General features: G+C 36.4%; 1 protein-coding gene across 1 annotated transcript; it reads left to right on the top strand.

Moving 5' to 3' along the window:
- The first annotated feature begins 11,997 nt into the window (after positions 1 to 11,997).
- On the top strand, positions 11,998 to 12,936 carry LOC105862176 (olfactory receptor 2L13). The gene has a single exon (XM_012748275.1). The coding sequence runs from the start codon at positions 11,998 to 12,000 to the stop codon at positions 12,934 to 12,936; it is 939 nt and encodes a 312-aa protein (XP_012603729.1).
- The last annotated feature ends 5,143 nt before the right edge of the window (positions 12,937 to 18,079 follow it).

Here is an 18,079-nt window from a genome sequence, read left to right on the forward strand (position 1 = left end):
TACATTGTCTGATTGGTCAAATATCAGTTGGCTGTAGTTAGATAGTTACTGTTTTGGCTATATGAGGTCTTCTCTGGTTCCATACGAGGCATAGCATTATTTTTTATAGATCTGTAAACAATGATGATGGTAATTTGGTAGGGATTGCATTAATTCTGTAGATCACTTTAGGTAGAATGACATTTTAACAATATAGATTCTGCCAATCCATGAGCATGGTAGGGTTTTCCATCTGTTTACATCTTCTACTATTTCTTTTCTCGTTTCATAGTTCTCCCTATATATGTCTCTCACCCCCTAGTTAAATACATTACCAGATATTTAATTTACTTTGATGCTATTATGAAAGGTGTTGGGTCTTGAATTTGATTTGTGGCTTGACTGTTATTGGTGTATGTGAATGCCACTGATTTCTGTGCATTATTTTTGTATCCTGAGACTTTACTGAATTAATTTATCTCTTCTAGGAGTCTCTTGTTTGGATCCTTGGGATTTTCTAGATATAATACAGGATTGTCAGCAAAGAGTGATAGTTTGATCCCTTCTGTCCCCATTCGGACACACTCTTATTTCCTCTCTCTTGTCTAATGGTTCTGGGAAGGACTTCAAGTTCTATGTTAAATATAAGTGGAGATAGTGGGCAAATTTGTCTGTTTCCAGTTCTAAGCATGATTGCTTTCAATTTTTCCCTGTTCAATGTGATATTATCTGTGGGTTTATCATATATGGCTTTAATAATTTTAAGGTATGGCTCATCTATGCCTACTTTGTTAAGATGTTTTCTCATAAAAGTGTGCTGGATTTTGTCAAATGCTTTTTCTGCATCTACTGAGAGAATCATATGGTCTTTGTTCTTGCTTTTATTTATGTGGTTAATTACATTTATAGATTTGTGTATGTCAAACCAGCCTTGCATCTCTGGGATAAAGCCTGCCTGGTCATAATGAATTATTTTTTTGATGTGCCGCCGGAATTGGTTTCCTAGACTTTTGTTGAAGATTTTTGCATCTGTATTCATGAGGGATATTGGCCTGTAGTTTTCCTTTTTTGCTGTGTCCTTTCCTGGCTTTGGTATCAAGGTGATATTAGCTTCATAGAATGAGTTGTGGAGGATACCATACTTCGCAATTGGAATAATTTATGCAGTATAGGTATGAGTTGTTCTTTGTAGATTTGGTAAAATTCAGGTGTGAGCCCATCTGTTTTGGGAGTTTGTCTTGTTGGAAGGTTTTTAATTCCTGCTCCAATTTCTGTGCTTAATATTGGTCTGTTCAGGAATTCTATTTCCTCCTGATTGAGCTTAGGAAAGTTGTGTGTTTCCAATAATTTGTCCATTTCCTCCACATTTTGTAGTTATGGGACACACTGACTTTTATAGTATTCAAAAATAATGTTTTGTATTTCTGTGATGTATCTAGTGACTTCTCATTTTTCATTTCTAATTCAGTTTATTAAAGTCCTTTCCATTCCAGTTCTTGTCAATCTAACAATAAGGATATCAATTTTGTTTATCTTTTCAAAAAAACAGCTGTTGGTTTTATTGATCTTCTGTATGAGTTTTTTTGTTCTGAATTTCTTTTAGTTCTGTTCTGATCTTAGTTATTTCTTTTCTTCTGGTAGATTTAGAATTAATTTGCTCTTCCTTTTCCAGTTCCTTGAGACAATTTATTAGTTTGTTGATTTATGAGCTTTATGTCTTTTGGATGTGAACATTTAATGCTATTAGTTTTCCTTTCAGGATGCTTTTGCTGTATCCCACAGATTTGGATACCTTGTGTCTCTGTAATCATTTAGTTCAAAGAATCTTTTGATTTTGATCTGGATCTCCTCCTTGACCCAGTAGTCATTCAGCAATAGACTGTTTAATTTCCATGACTTTGTGAAGTGGTGAGTGTTTGTGTTGGATTTGATCTATATTTTTTTACCACTGTGTTCTGAGAAGATACATGGTACAATTTGTATTTTTTAAAATTTGTTGAGGTGTGATTTGTGGCCTAGGATGTGATCAATTTGGGAGAAAGTTCCATGAGCTGATGAGAAGAATGTATATTTGGCTTTATTTGGGTGGAATGATCTGTAGATGTCTGTTAAAACCATTTGTTCTAGAGATCTGTTTAAGTCCATTATTTCTTTGCTTATTTTCTGCTTGGAGGATCTGTTTAGTTCAGTCAGTATGGTGTTAAAATCCCAGGCTACTGTGTTATTATTGTTTATCATCTTATTTAGATCAAACGTGGTTTGCTTTATGTATCTGGGATCTCGTGTGTTGGGTGCATATGTATTAAGAATTGTTAAGTCTTCCTGTTGGATATTTCCTTTCAGTATTATATAGTGACCATCTTTGTCTTCTTAACTTTTACTATTTTGAAGTTTATGTTATCTGAAATAAGAATAGATACCCCCACTTTCTATTGGCTTCCATTTGCCTGGAAATTTGTTTTCCAACCCTTGACCTTGAATCTTTGTGGGTTAGATGAATTTCCTGGAGACAGTAGATACTTGGCTTATGAATTTTTATTCACTCATCCAGTCTATGTCTCTTCAGAGGACAATTCAAGCCATTCACATTTATTGAGAGTATTGGTATTTGGGATAAGTGTCTATTTATATTGTTGGATAAATTCTTATTGTTTTGTTTTACCTCTCAAGCCATTGTGGACTCCAGGTTCTGGACTTTAACTCTTTAGTGATTTTACTTTTGTGGGTGTCTATTGTGCTATTCGGTGTATAATGCAGGTTTCAGTACTTCCTGCAGAGCAGGACTTGTCTTCGCAAATTCCATTAGTGATTGCTTGTCTGGGAAAGTCTTTATTTCTCTCTCATGGATGAAGCTTAGTTTTTCCAGGTAAAGAATTCGAGGTTGGCCATTATTCTGTTTTAAAAGATTGAGGATAGGTGCGCAGTTCCTTCTGGCTCGCAAGGTTTCAGTTGAGAAGTCTGCAGTTACTCTGACAGGTGTTCCTTTTTAGATTATCTGTTGTTCTCATCTTCCTGCTCAGTGGATTGCTTCTTTCATGTTTACTTTGGCCAGCCTAATAATTATGTGATGTGTTGATTGCCTTTTTGCATTGAGTCTCCTGGGAGTCTGTGTGCTTCTTGTATCTGGATATCTAGATATCTGACCAGGCAAGGCATATTTTCCTCTGGTAGTCCACGAAATAGATTTTCCAGCTCTTTTGTATTTTCTTCTTCTCTCTGTGGGATGCCTATACTTCCTATATTTGGTTTATTTGTATAATTCCACATTTCTTGTGTGTTTTGTTCTTGTCTCTTGCTTCTGTGTTCTTTTCTCTTTTTTTTCCATTTGATTTGTTTAGCACATAGGCATTATCTTCAAGCTCTGAAATTGTTTCATCTTCATGATCCATTCTATTCTTCAGGCTTTCCAATGATGCTTTCATTTCCAATATTTCTGTTTGGTTCCTTTGTAATATTTCAGTTTCTTTAGAGATTTTTTTCATTCATATCCTATATTATTTTTGTGGCTTCTTTGTGTTGGGTTTCTATTTTCTCTTAAATTCCATTGAGTTTTCTTACAATCCATATTTAGAATTCTTCCTCTGTCATTTTAATCATTTTGTTTAAATTGGTATCCATTGTTGAGGGTCTAATGATTTATTTTAGGGGTAAATTTTCTCTCTTGTCTTTCATGTTTCCTGAGTTCTTTCACTGATTCTTTCTCATCAGGCTACTTGGTTTATGGTCCTATCTGCAAGTCCCCAAAGCGATGTTCCTTGACAGTGGTGGGAAGAGGCAGGCTGGTCCTATATTGCCTTAGAGATATTTTAGCAAGTTAGGTTACCTCTGACCTGTTGTCTTCACCTCTTGCCAGTGGAGATTAGTGAGTTTGGTCTCCCAGCTTAATTTACCAGGTGGTGGATTGCACTTGTGTGTGTGTGACTCCACTGCCCTCTGATAACTTGAAATAGAAGATACTGTGTTAAGCTGTGGGGTTGCCCTTTCTGTTGTTGATTGTATTTTATATGGAGGGGCCAATTATCAAGGAAATCTGATGCCTCTGTGTTAGGCTCTGGTCCCTTGGATGGGGTATACAAATGCCCCAATCTTTGGGAAGGGTCTTGCCACCCCTGAGTGTTACTTGGACCTTGTTCCCCCTTAAGGTGGAGTAAAGGCAAGATAGCTCTCAACCTTTGCCTGCAATCCTGAGTGTATTTACTTATATGGTTGCTTGATCTGCCACTTGGGGGAGTCACTATTGTGTTTTTCCAGACTTTTGTCACACTTGGGAAGCTGTTCCTGATTGCAGGGGTCAATTGGTGTAATTGCTGAGGTCTCTGGCCTGGATTTTCCTTCCCTGTCACAAACTCCAAAGCTGGCAGGCTCCCAGATGCAGAGAGCAAGCACTATTGTTATGTTCTCGTTAGATGACCTAATAGTGGCTGAATCAGCAGGCTTCCCACTATTGCTCAGTACCAAGGCCCTGCAGATTCATGCCAGTCACACAGAAAAAGTGGCTTTTCTCACTTCTCCTCACCTTAAAGGGTGAAGCCCGCTGTGCCCTGTGTGAAAGTCACTAGGCTAAGGGAGGGGTGTTGTCCAAGACCACAGCATACTGCAGCATCTGGAAATCCCACAGATGGTGGCCTCCCACCCCGGGAGCAAACTCAAGCTTCACCCACTGACACTGGCCCAGTTAGCCAAATCAACGGATCGCAGACTATTTTTTAGCACCAAAGTCCCACAGATTCATGCCAGCCGCACAAAGAAATTGGCTTTTCTTGCTTCTCCCCGACTCCAGAGGTAGAGCACACCACACCTGGCATTAAAGTCCCTGGGCTGGGGGATGGGTATTGCTTACCACCACAGAATGCTGCAACACTTCTGGACTGTGGACCCCCAAAGTAGCAGCTGCCCATCCATGGAGAGCTAGCTAGCTGTGATTGAGGAATCTGACAGTCCCCAGCACCTTTCAGCCCCCTGAGCAGTAAATGCAAACTAAACTTCATTAGTGACTCTAACTTGAATGGCATATGCCAGCCACTGGGTCAGCTCAAAACTCAAGGCTAAATTTCAGTGGTGAAACACCCATAGCAAACACTCAAGTGGGTGACTGCTGGGGGGTTGGCAGATGCTAGTTTGGTGAGCTGAATCAACAGGCCTCCAGCTGCCCCCACTGCATCACTGAGTTGCTGTCTCGCATCTGTCTAGTAAAGGGTCCTGATCTTTCTGTCCCACCCTGAGCTGGCGGAATCTTAGCAGTTTCCACTGGAAGAGCCCCCTTTTCAGCATTCACCTCCTTTGTTCTGGTCACTGGAGGTGAGGTGTCTGTCTCCAAACTCCCTCCCACAGTTGCAGGGAGTGTCCACCCAGACCAGTCCCTCCTGTGCCCAGTGCAGTCCTAGCACAGAGCACCAGCCAGACTCACAGAGAAAAAAGAAAAAAATGGAAAAACCAGACAAATCTACTTTAGCCACTCCTGGTATCAGTCTAGAGCAAAGAAAAAAAAAGCCATTTTTACCCTTTAAAAGCCTGAGCTGCTTTTCCTCAGCTGCTGGCACTTCCCAACTTCCCATCTTCCTTCTTGCAGTGTCATGCCATTTTTCTTTTCTCTTTTTTCTCTCCCTCCCTTCCTTCCTCCCTACCTGCCTCCTTTCCTCCCTCCCTTCTTTCTCTCTTTTGAAGGTAAAATAAACTTTTTACTATTTTGTATCCTAACCTTTGTGTGAGAAATCTTTCTTTACCTGTGCCATGAGCTCCTCATGAGTTCTGTACACTAACAATATGGTTCTTATAATCATGATAACAGGCTGAGAATGCAGTTTTAATAAATTGAAGTTTTTCCAGGTAAATACAAATGATACCACACTACAGAAGGGGAAAACATAGAATTTATCAATAAACAACTAACAACAACAATGAAAATTTGTTTGTAATTTTTACTCATCCACTCCCCAAATTTAAAATATTGGAACTCATTTGTCTAGATTTGTACTTTGTCATACTTGCATCTAATATTTATTAAGTCCAATCTTATACTACATCATCATCTTTTTTTAGGATAAAAGACCCCAGCACAAAAGCAAGCACCCAAAATTAATTTAAGTGTATAGTTTTCTGGTTTACCAATCTGTGGATTGAATGCGATAATGATACCCTCGAGTCTATTGAGCTCTTCCTCTGCAATAGACACTATGTAAACATTTGGCCAATATCATCTCATTTAATTCATATAGGGTCCCTTGGATTTGTTCAGTTTCAAAGATTTGGCAACAAACAAAAATCTTAAGTAATTTGCCCAACTCAGCTTTCTAATCAGTCGTAGAGCTGGCATGCTCTACCACTTAGTTTAAGAGGTAAACTTCTCTCTTAGTTTAAATGCTCTCTTAGTTTAAATGCTTTTTTAGTTTAAATGCTCATTTTATTACACAAGTGTCAATTTTTCACTTCAGAAGAGCTGACTGGATTAATATTTTAATGTATCAATTGTCTACTGCCTAACAAATAGAGGAAAGTGTTTTATCATAGCACTCACTAGACAGTAGGTGGGAAACTGTCCCTGGTCCTAGTTCTACTATAATTTAGCTGAGCACCTGCAAATGGTTCCTGTACCTCCTTAATCCTTAGTTCTCTAATTTACAAAATGAAGGAATTTATATAAGCATCTTATAACTTCTTGTACAGCCCTCAAATTATGTTCTAGATTAATAAAGTGCAACTGTCTTTAGTCTAATTCTGGGTAGTAGTTGAATGCAGCAGATGTGATTGGGTTGATTGATTTGCCCTAAATTAAGAACTGAATTGATATTTAAATTAGCAAAGTTAAGTGAAATGACTGAGGTTTTGGCCCCCATGGACTTGGACATTGGAGATCAATTAGAGGAGAAAAAGAGAGAGACTTTGTGAGACTTTCTGCATACAAAACATAACAGCTCATCCATCTTCCAAAAGTAGAACCTGAGGAAATTAAATGTAAAATGTCTAATTCTTTTTTTGTCACTAGAACACAGTAACAGGACAGGAAAATGTTTTAACTGAGCTATACATATGCAAACAGAGAAATATTTAACAAGAAAGTGTGAAGTTGTTTTCTGATTACAACATAAAGAGAATGACTAGCTGAAGGAGCAGTGAGAAACAAAGGTTACAATGTATTCTCAGGAATTTCCATTTCACTAATTTTGACAGATAAGAGATTCTCATGTTATAAGAGAGTTTTGGTTTGATGCAGTGCCTATTGGTCAAGTACATGATCTTACTGCACAGACTGACGGGCTCTGAGACTATGAGAGCACAGTTTGGCACTTAAATATTTTAAATAAGTCAGTGGACTATTAGAAGGGAATCGTGTCATTATAAAGCTACTTTCTCTCTTAAAGCATAAACTCAAGAACTTCGGACAAGGTAAGTTACAGTAATATTATTGAGTGGGGTTAATTTGAGTAAGCTTCAACCCAGGGAGATATTTTGGAGATGTTGTTTTCCTATTAAAAGGAAACTCTTTCTGCTACACAGAGAATAGTGAGTTCCATTAAAGAAAAACCCAGAAATCCAAGAATGAACTTAAAATTTAAAAAGAGTTAATATGAATCTGTCAGAATTATACAATGTGCAGCTCTTGAGTGTCATGACCTTAATTTAAGACACTATTTCTCTGGGCCTGAATCCTCTCAGTGGTTAAGAGATGGCATGGGCAAAGGACACTGATGCCCACTGAAGGTCTACTATGTGCTGAACACATAGAGCTCTTTTAATCCCAACTTCACAGCTGTCCTGTAAAGTTGTTTGGATTGAGTTAACTGAGGCTCTGACAAACAATTTGCTTATTGGTCTTGTGCTAATTGTATATAAGGCTTTTTAAAAGTGTATTATTACTTGTACGTTTTACAAAATAAATTCAGGACCTTGCACTTTCTATACTTACATATATTAGGTCCCATCAACTGAGTTTTTTTCTTTTAATTCCATAAATTTCAGCAATGTATATTTTAGGATTTGAAAGAAAATAAACTTTTTATCTGAGAAATATGATCCCCCTTTAAATATTAGGCTCAGAGAGGCATTGAAATGTGGCAGCTGTCATGTCTCACTTCCCCTTGAGTTAAGGAATCGCCTTGGAAGCTACTTGCTATATGTGTTCTAGACTGACTAACTCCAAGCAACCATAAATTAACCTAAAAATGCCATATGTTGGGAAGTATAACTCATACCTATAGTAAGTTAAGTAAGGTATAACCCATCACTAATCAATGTTATTTCTGTAAACCACTGAGAATTTCTAACACAATTTTTGTAATTGCCCCCTATTCTGCTTTCTCATTTTAAAAAGAAGCACCTAAGCTTCTCCCTTGTTCTCTAGGGCATGTTCCAAGGTAAGTTGGAAGTGTTTCTGGGATGGAGCCCTCGCTCTTGGCCAAAATAAACTCTCAATACTAATTTTGCCTCAGTTTCTTTCTTTAGGTCATCAAGGGTGATCAACAGAGACACTAACCTTAGACCCATCTTGTAGCCACAAGGAGAAATATTCTCCAAATTATAATGTAACCAAGAGGGTGGTCTTTCATGCAATTCTGGTGCATTAAATAAAGTCCCATACCCAATAAAGACAGCTGCTGGGAGTCAATGGAAAGAGACCTTAAGCTCCAGGTTTAATGTCCCATGCCTTAAAAACTTCAAGTTTCAGATTTACTGGAACTAACTATTCTCTTCCATTGCCTGACAATATGCCAGTTTTTAGTTTAAGAAACAAAACAGTTGTCATGGTAACTACCATCAAACACTCTTTATGACACTCTGAGATCTAATCTATGCAGGAGAAAATAAAAATGCAAACATGTATCTCCCTTCAAAACAATTGGTGCATGAAATACACAAACTTAGAGGCAGTTCTGCTTGTTCAGAGCTTTCTCTTGGAAACACACCTCTGGGAAGCCTGCCAGTACCTTCTCCTGAATTGAAACCTGGATTAACAAAGAAATGAAGAAAGTATCCCGAGAGGCTTTTCTAATTTCTAGGTCATGTGTGCTAAAGATTGATTTTTTAAAAATGGATTTGGCTACATTTTATCAGTAATAATGATCATACTAGTTTAATTCTAAGGCAAATATTTGGTTCATTTCATCAAGTGGCTATGTTGAGAGCCTACTATGTGATAGTTGCTGTGCGAGGCAGTAGACATGGAATATTTCATTAAGTAGTACCTTATCCCTGAATGGTTGACCAGCTGTCCTGATGTACCTAGGCCTCTGGGGTCCCCAAAGTACATGAGTTTCTTTTTTAAAACCAGAACAATCTCCAAAGGCTTTGATTCCCTCCTAAATCATATCTTCCATTTACTCCTCCTAACAACTCACCTCTGTGAGTTCTAGAGACATACCTAAGATCATGCCACACTTCCTCACTACTCTTCTCATCCAGAACAAAATCCAAGTCTTTATTTCCTACTCAAATGTCCTTATGTCCTGTGCTTTAAAAATGCTGTTCTCATTGCTAATGTCCTGTAAACTAAATAGGCTTTCACTCCAAGGATTTCCACTTGCTGTTGACTCTGAGTAGAATATTTTTTAACTAGATCTGCTCAAATATTACCTCCATATACTGGCTTTTTGAAGGCTCTTATCCAACTATTTCATGGTTTATTTTTCTTTATAGTACTTATAACTACACAACATCAGATTGTGTGTTGAAGTTTGTTGGTCTACTGTCTGTGTCACCCATTAAATTTTAACTACAGATTGTAGAATCTATGTGTTTTAATCACCAAAGCATGTCAGTGTCTAGCAACACTGCCATTAAACAGAAGCTTAGTGAATTTTTTTGAGGGAATGATGCATGCATCATAATGATGGTAATCATAGGTTTTATCTTTATCTGTTAGGTCATCAGTTTTTATTTCTAAAATGTTATGAGGCAGAGGATGCCTATGATCCCATCATCCATATCCAACCACCTGTCATGTTCCTGACTTTACTTTTCATTGTTAGTGTTTGTCAACTACACAGCTACAAAAATATATTCTTTTTTTCCTATAGTAAGATCTTTCTCAAAATTTTATTCATGATTACCAAGGTTATGTGAAGTAACAGCTAATTTTAAGTTATTAAATGTAAATAATTGCAAAAAAGTTTCTATTTTTACTATTGAAAAATAAATAACCCAAACTGACTAACCAAATAAGTAGCCTGGACAGTGTTTCCAGGCTATTTATTTGGCATCAGCATTTCCCTCAGACAGATGACCATGTGTAAAACAGGAAATCTCATAACAAGACTAGGTAAGGAAAGTAGTAGAACGTATATTACAAATATAAGAAATGACATAATCACAACTGGTGCATGTTTGGGAGACTGAGTGCAAGAAAAGATAAATTTTCAGAGTTAAGGTGACATAAAGAGAAAATAGAGGCTATGAAGAGTTGAGTTACAAACAAAAATCCCCAAGGAAAGGCCTGGGCATAAAAAGTGAGAAAAAAATCTAGAAAGGCAGATTTATTCATTTTTTCCTCTTTTTGATTTCATTATTCTAAATTATTGACATTTAATTTTAATTTTGTTGTCTTATTTAATTAAATTTGAAGAAATACCTAAATTATAAATCAAGATTGTCCTGCTGCTCACACCTGCCTTTCTAGTTCAGCAGCTTTGCAGCTGCTCACTCTGCTGCCGTATGTGGTATGAAAACTAAACTATACAAAGAGCAAAACATTCTCTCTAATCCCCACATGCTTCCACCTAGTCCAAAATATGGAATTAACTCTGATGTCTTATGGAAGAATAATGATCACACAATTTGAGTTGAATGAGGTATTGTATATACACAGTAAGGCATTTACCAAATAATTTTTAAATTTGGGATATTGAGATAACTAGAAAGTTGAAGCCTCCACACAGGCTCAAAATCAGATCAAATCACTAACTGTATTTGATGTTATTTTTCACATCTACGAATACTACTTTTAAAATTTGAAAAATGAAAGTACCAATGATTAAATTTACACTGTGTTGTGGAAGGATTATAAAAGTGGAATAATGCAAAGAACAGTTGACATAATTTATAGCATCTTAAAGATGCTTATCTATAGCAAGAGGATATATACATACATGCCTATATAGAGTGGAGATATACATACACAAATAATGTGATCTCCATTCCCCTGTTGTATTTCTGTTATAACACTAGTTATTGCTTTCAGCTGTGGAAAATAGAATGAAAAAATGCATACCATGCATTTTTGTGGCCTTTATTATTTGTAATTTACTTTCATGAAGAAAACTGTATATGAAAATTTATGCATTTAATTTTGAGTTCTATAGGGCTTCAGAAAATGGAAACATTATGGAAGAGAGAATACTGAAATACTATTTTGTATTTAGAGTTGATCTTATAGGACATATAATATTTTATAGTTCAAGGACAATGATTTTGGATAGTGGGCACATTTTCAGAAAAAACACAAAAGTGCCTTTAAAGAACATAAGAGGCAGAGTCTTAAGCAGAGGAAGAAGGTTAAGGTTAATCTGGCTGGAACAAGCTGGGAAGAGAACACCAGAAATTAAAGCTGTGAAAAAGGGCTACGTGACTAAGGACTTATAATGTAAGATACAGAAAGTTTCTGAGTCACACATGTCAGTTTCTGGTGTAAATATTCTCTATTCAACTGTGACACCAGATGATTGAGGAATTTCTGCCATCCTCAGTTCCTGTGCCATGTTGATAACTCACGAGTGGTGTCTGGCCTGGAGATATCTAGGAAGGAATGCTTTAGCTATCTTGTCTGTCTTTGCTGCCTGTGATGCTAAACTTTATACTGAGAAACCACACTTGCACCTATGACTTGCTGAGATGCTTATCAGACATATTTGGAAAGGGAAAGTTTAATTCAGATATTTAAATTAACAAAAGCTGCAGTGTTGGAGGAAAAGCAATTTATCCCATAATACAGTGAGTTCCTTTTGATCTTCCTGTTCTGTTTCATTTCATGAGTTGTGCTTTGTTTTTGTGTTTATTTTTCTTCCAAGGAAGTTCAAGCAATAAAGTTTCATGGAGAAATGGAATCACACTTCAAGTGATTTCACTTTGTTAGGGTTGTTCCCACCAAATAAAACTGGCCTTCTTCTCTTGTTCCTTATTATCCTCGTATTCTTCCTGGCCTCGGTGGGTAACTCAGCCATGATTCACCTCATACGTGTGGATCCCCGTCTCCATACACCAATGTACTTTCTGCTCAGCCAGCTCTCCCTCATGGACCTGATGTACATCTCCAGCACCATCCCCAAGATGGCTTTCAACTTCCTCTCTGGCCAGAAAGGCATCTCCTTCCTGGGATGTGGTGTGCAAAGCTTCTTCTTTCTGACCATGGCATGTTCTGAAGGCTTACTCCTGGCCTCCATGGCCTATGACCGGTACGTGGCCATCTGCCATCCCCTCCATTATCCCATCCGCATGAGTAACAGGATGTGTATAAAGATGATCATAGGATCTTGGACACTGGGGTCCATCAACTCCTTGGCACACACAGTCTATGCCCTCCATATTCCTTACTGCAGGTCTAGGGCCATTAATCATTTCTTCTGTGATGTCCCAGCCATGTTGCCTCTTGCGTGTATGGATACTTGGGTCTATGAGTACATGGTTTTTGTGAGCACAACCCTCTTTCTCCTTCTTCCTTTTCTGGGTATCACTGCTTCCTATGGCCGGGTCCTATTTTCTGTCTACCATATGTGCTCAAAGGAGGGAAGAAAAAAGGCTTTTGCAACCTGTTCAACACATTTGACTGTAGTGACCTTTTACTATGCACCTTTTGTCTACACCTATCTTCGGCCCAGGAATCTCCGCTCACCAGCAGAAGATAAGATCCTGGCAGTCTTCTACACCATGCTCACTCCTATGCTCAATCCCATCATCTACAGCCTGAGGAATAAGGATGTCCTTGAGGCCATGACAAGAGTGTTTGGGATATTCTCCTCTCTGAAAGAATGATCATGGCTGTCCCTACCTCCCTTTCTATACTTGCCTTTTGTATGTTGAATAGAATATCATAGAACAGTGTTGTCCAATAGAAATATAATTTAAAATGTTTCCAGTATACAGATTTAACCAGAAAAATTAACTTGAATAATATATTTATTAAATTTAAAACATTGTTATCAATATTAACAACATTGATATTAATTATATAGTTTGTTATTTTAAGATATAATATGAAATATATTATATTACATGCTTGCATATATATTACTGTTATATAATATTTTTACTCACATTGCATAATTACATAATAATATTTATGTTTATATTGACAGATAATTTCCACATGTATACAATTACTAGGGAAATATTTTACTTTGTTTTCATTCTAAGTCTTCAAAGTCCTGTGTTTATTTTGTACTTAGAGCACACTGCCATTTGGACTATATACATTTCAAATGCCCAACAGCCACATGGGCCAGTGTCTACAGTGTTGGACAGCACAGCCTTAGAGCATCCAATAAAATGTTTTCAGAAGTTACATATATATGTGTGTTTGTGGTGTATAAAATATATATAAAATATACTTGTGATGTATATAAATATTGATGGTGGAATGAGAAGTAGCAAATAAAATGAGCATGCCAAAATAGTTTATATGAGGTTGCTTATCTGTTCTGATCAATTTTAGCCTGCACATCCTGATTGTAATTGATATCTACAGCCCATTTTATCCTTTTACAAAACTATTCACAGAGAGCTTATATGACAGAATTATTTTATTTCAATAAAAATATTGAGATTAAATAACTTGAGTAGGGATATAAGAATACTCCACATTCATTTCTACATTTAAGTTGATGAAACTATATTTTTTAATTATCTTACTGAAGTTATTTATACTTAAGTTATTTACTTAAATGCAGGGAGATAAATGACAGGGTAGCTACAACATGCAACATATAAAATGGAAGCAAAGAGTTCAGGTTTCAGCTATGGTGCTTACAAATATGACCTTGCATAGGTTGACGTTCTATGTTGATATATCCAATGTTACCCTGATTTTACTAATATACTTAAATTACTTCAACTCTGTCCATAAATGGGTTTAAATAGGGGTTCTGAGTATATAGAAAAAATGGAGTCGAAGAGGAGTCCATTTTTCAATTTATGCTCAACTGCACGCTCTCCATATCTTTCTTTTTCCTTTAAATATCTTTTCAATTATTATCAGGACTTTAGTTCCTTTCAACCTAAAATATATTCTAAGCCATTAAAGTGATTTCCCTAAAATAGAGTTTACACCTTTTACATAAAAAAGCATGAAAGTGCAAGTGTGTGTACAAGTGTGTACACTTGCTTTTCTATAAGACTAAAGCAGTGTTTATAGTTTCTGGTCAAATTCAGAAAACAAAGAAGTTCTTTATAAAGAAGTTCCATATGCAACCCTAACCCTAAAACTAGCCTGAAACCCTAAACCTAACCCTAAAACTAAGCAAAAACCCTAACCCTAACACTATCCTAGAGTACATTTAATATACACTTGCTTTTCTCAGAAAACAAAAAGAGTTTCCTGTGAATAGCACATAAGAAACAGTAGATACCTTCATAAAGAAGTTACAAATGCAAATATTTACAGTAACTTACACAAAGAAGCAAGAAATTGCATTGATAACATACTTGCTTTTCTCTGAGAACTAAAGCAGTGTGTAGAGTTTCCTAGAAAACAAATAAAAGATACAATCAGTGGCTACATAAAGAACTTCCAAAGGAAAATATTTACAGTGACTTACACAAGGAAGAGAGATAATGCCTAGAGTACACACTTGCTTTTGGATGAGAACTGAAACAGCGTTTATACTTTCCGGTCAAATTCACATAACAACTATAAAGTTCTCACTGAAGAATTCCACATAACACCCTAACCCTAACCTTAGTATAAAACCCTATCCCTAACCCTAGCATGAAACCCTAACACTGAACCTAAGCAGAAACTCTAAACCTAACCTTAAAAATATCCCAGAAGTACATGGAATATACATTTGCTTTTCTCTGAAAAGTGAAACGGAGTTTAGAGTGTCCGGTCAACCGCCCCTACCTAACAGTAAATACTTTCATAAAGAAGTTCCAAATGCAAATATGTATAGTGACTGACACAAAGAAGCAAGAAATTGAATTGACAACACACTGGCTTATCTCTGAGAACTGAAGCAGTGTGTAGACTTTCCTAGAAAACACACATACGATACACTAAGATATTTCATAAAGAACTTCCCACGGTAAATATGTATCGTGACTTACACAAAGAAACGAGAAAGTGCATTGATTACACACTTGCTTTTCTATGAGAGCTAAAGCAGTGTTTAGTTTCCAGTAAAATTCACATAACAAATGAAGTTGTTTCAAAAGAAGTTCCATATACAACCCTAACCCTAGTGCAAAACTTTAACCCTATCGTAACACTAACACTATCCAATAAGTACATTGAATATACTGTCGCTTTTCTCTGAAAACTAAAAGAGTGTTTAGAGTTTCCGGTAAATCACACAAAAGAAACACTAAATACTTTCATAGAGAAGTTTGACATGCAAATATTTACAATGAGTTACACAAAGACACAAGAAAGTGCATTGATTACACACTTATTTAGGCTGAGAACTGAAGCAATGTTTATAGTTTCCATTCAAATTCGCTTAACAAATATAAAGTTCTTTCTAAAGAAATTTGATATGCAACGCTAAACCTAAACATAGCGCACAACCATAACCCTAACTGTAACTCTAACCCTAACTGTAACTCAAAACCTTAACCCTAACACTAATCCTAATACTATCCTAGAACCACATTGAATATATGCTTGCTTTTCTCTGAAAACCAAAACAGTGTTTAGAGTTTCATGTGTATCACACATAAGAAACGGTAAACACTTTCATAAAGAACTTACAAACCCAAATATTTACAGTGACTTACAAAATTCAGTGAGATATAGCAGTGATAACACATTTGCTATTCTCTGAGACCTGAAGCAGTGAACAGAGTTTTATAGTAAACACACATAAGACACATTGTTACTTCACAAAGAAATTACAAAGGTAAATATTAACAGTGACATACACAAAGAGGTGAGAAAGTACATTGATTACACACTTGCTTTTCTCTGAGAACTAAAGCACTGATTATAGTTTCCTGTCAAATAGGCATAATAAGAAAGTTCTTTCTATAGAAATTCCATACACAACCCTAAATCTAGCCCTACTGCAAAACTCTAACCCAAACCCTAACCCGAGTGTGAAACCCTAACACTAAGCCTAGTGTGAAACCCTAACCCTAACCTTCACAATATCCTACAAGTACATTAAATATACGCTTGCTGTTGTCTAAAAAGTGAAACAGTGTTTAGAGTTTTCTGTGAATGGCACATACCTAACAGTAAATACTTTCATAAAGAAGTTCAACATGCAAATATTAACAGCAACTTACACAAAGAAGTGAAAAACTGGATTGATAATAAAATTTCTTGTCTAAGAGAACTAAAGCAGTGTGTAGAGTTTCCTAGAAAACATGTATAAGTTGTCAGGGGTTATTTCATAAAGAACTTCCAAAGGCAAATATATACAGTGACTTACAGAAAGAAGATGCAAAGTGCATTGAGTACACACATAATTTTCCATGAGAATGAGGCTTTGTTTACAATATCCATGCATATTCACATAACATAGAGTTCTTTCTAAACATGTATATATACGACCCTTACACAAACCCTAACCAAAACCCTAACTCTAACCATAGCATGAAACTCTGTATTAACACTAACACTACCCCAAGCACAAAACCCTAAACCTAAACCTAAGGTGAAAACCTATTCATAACCCTAATCCCAGCGAGAAACCCTAACCTGAACCCTAAGGCAAAACTGTAAACATAACCTTAGCGCAAAACACTAGCACTAACCCCAAGCCTAAGGCAAAACCCTAACCCTAACCCTATCCCTAATACTATCCAAGAAGTATATTGGGTATATGCTTTTCTCTGAAGTTAAATTGTTTTTAGAGTTTCCTGAGAATTGCACATAACAAGAAGTAAATACTTCCTAAAAAAGTTCCAAGTACAAATATTTACAGTAACTTACACAGAGAAGTGAGAAATTGCAATGAAAACACATTGGCTTCTCTGAGAACAGAAGAAAATTGTAGAGTTTACTAGAGAACACACAGGACAACAGTAAGTTATTTCATAAAGAACTTTCAAATGGAAATATTTATACTGACTTAAACAAATAAGAGACAAGTGAATAGAGTATGCACTTGCTTATCTATGAGAACTGAAACAGTGTTTATAATATTCAGGTAAATTAAAATAACAAATATGAAGTTCTTTCTAAAGAAAATCCATATGCAACCCAAACAACAACCCTAGTGAGAAAACCTAAACTTAACCCTAACCCTAGGGTTAAACCCTAAACATAACCTTAACCCTAAGGGAAAACCTACCCTAACCCTAACCATAGCACAAACCATAAGGCCAAACCCTAACCCAAAGACTAACCAAAACCTTAACCCTAAACCAAACCATAGTGGGAAACCATAAGCCTAATCCTAACCATAGTGCAAAACCCTAGCCCTAACCCTAACCAAGCCTAGGAAACTCTAAGCCAAATACTAAACCTAACCGTAGCATGAAACACAAAACCTAACCATAACCCTAAGGCCAAACCATAAACCTAAGCCTAAGCCTAACCCTAACCTAACACTATCTTAGATGTACATTAAATATATGCTTGCTTTTCTCTGAAAAGTGAAACTGTATTAGAGTTTTCTGTGAATCACACATAAAAACTAAATATTTTCATAAAGAAGTTCCAAATGAAATATTTACAGTGACTTAATCAAACAAGTGAGAAATTGCATTGAAAATACACTTGCTTTTCTCTAACACTACAGAACTTTGTAGAGTTTTCTAGAAAACACACACGAACACAGTGAACTAATACATAAAGAACTTCCAAAGGGAAACATTTACAGTGATGTAAGCAAAGAAGAGTCAAGATGTACTGAGACACACGTGCTTTTCTCTGGGAAGTGGAGCGGTGTTTATAGTATCCAGGCAAAATCAAATAACAGACACAAAATTATTTCTAAAAATATTCCATACGCAC

The sequence above is a fragment of the Microcebus murinus genome, chromosome 10, assembly GCF_040939455.1.
Source record: "Microcebus murinus isolate Inina chromosome 10, M.murinus_Inina_mat1.0, whole genome shotgun sequence".
Classification (NCBI taxonomy): Eukaryota; Metazoa; Chordata; class Mammalia; order Primates; family Cheirogaleidae; genus Microcebus; species Microcebus murinus.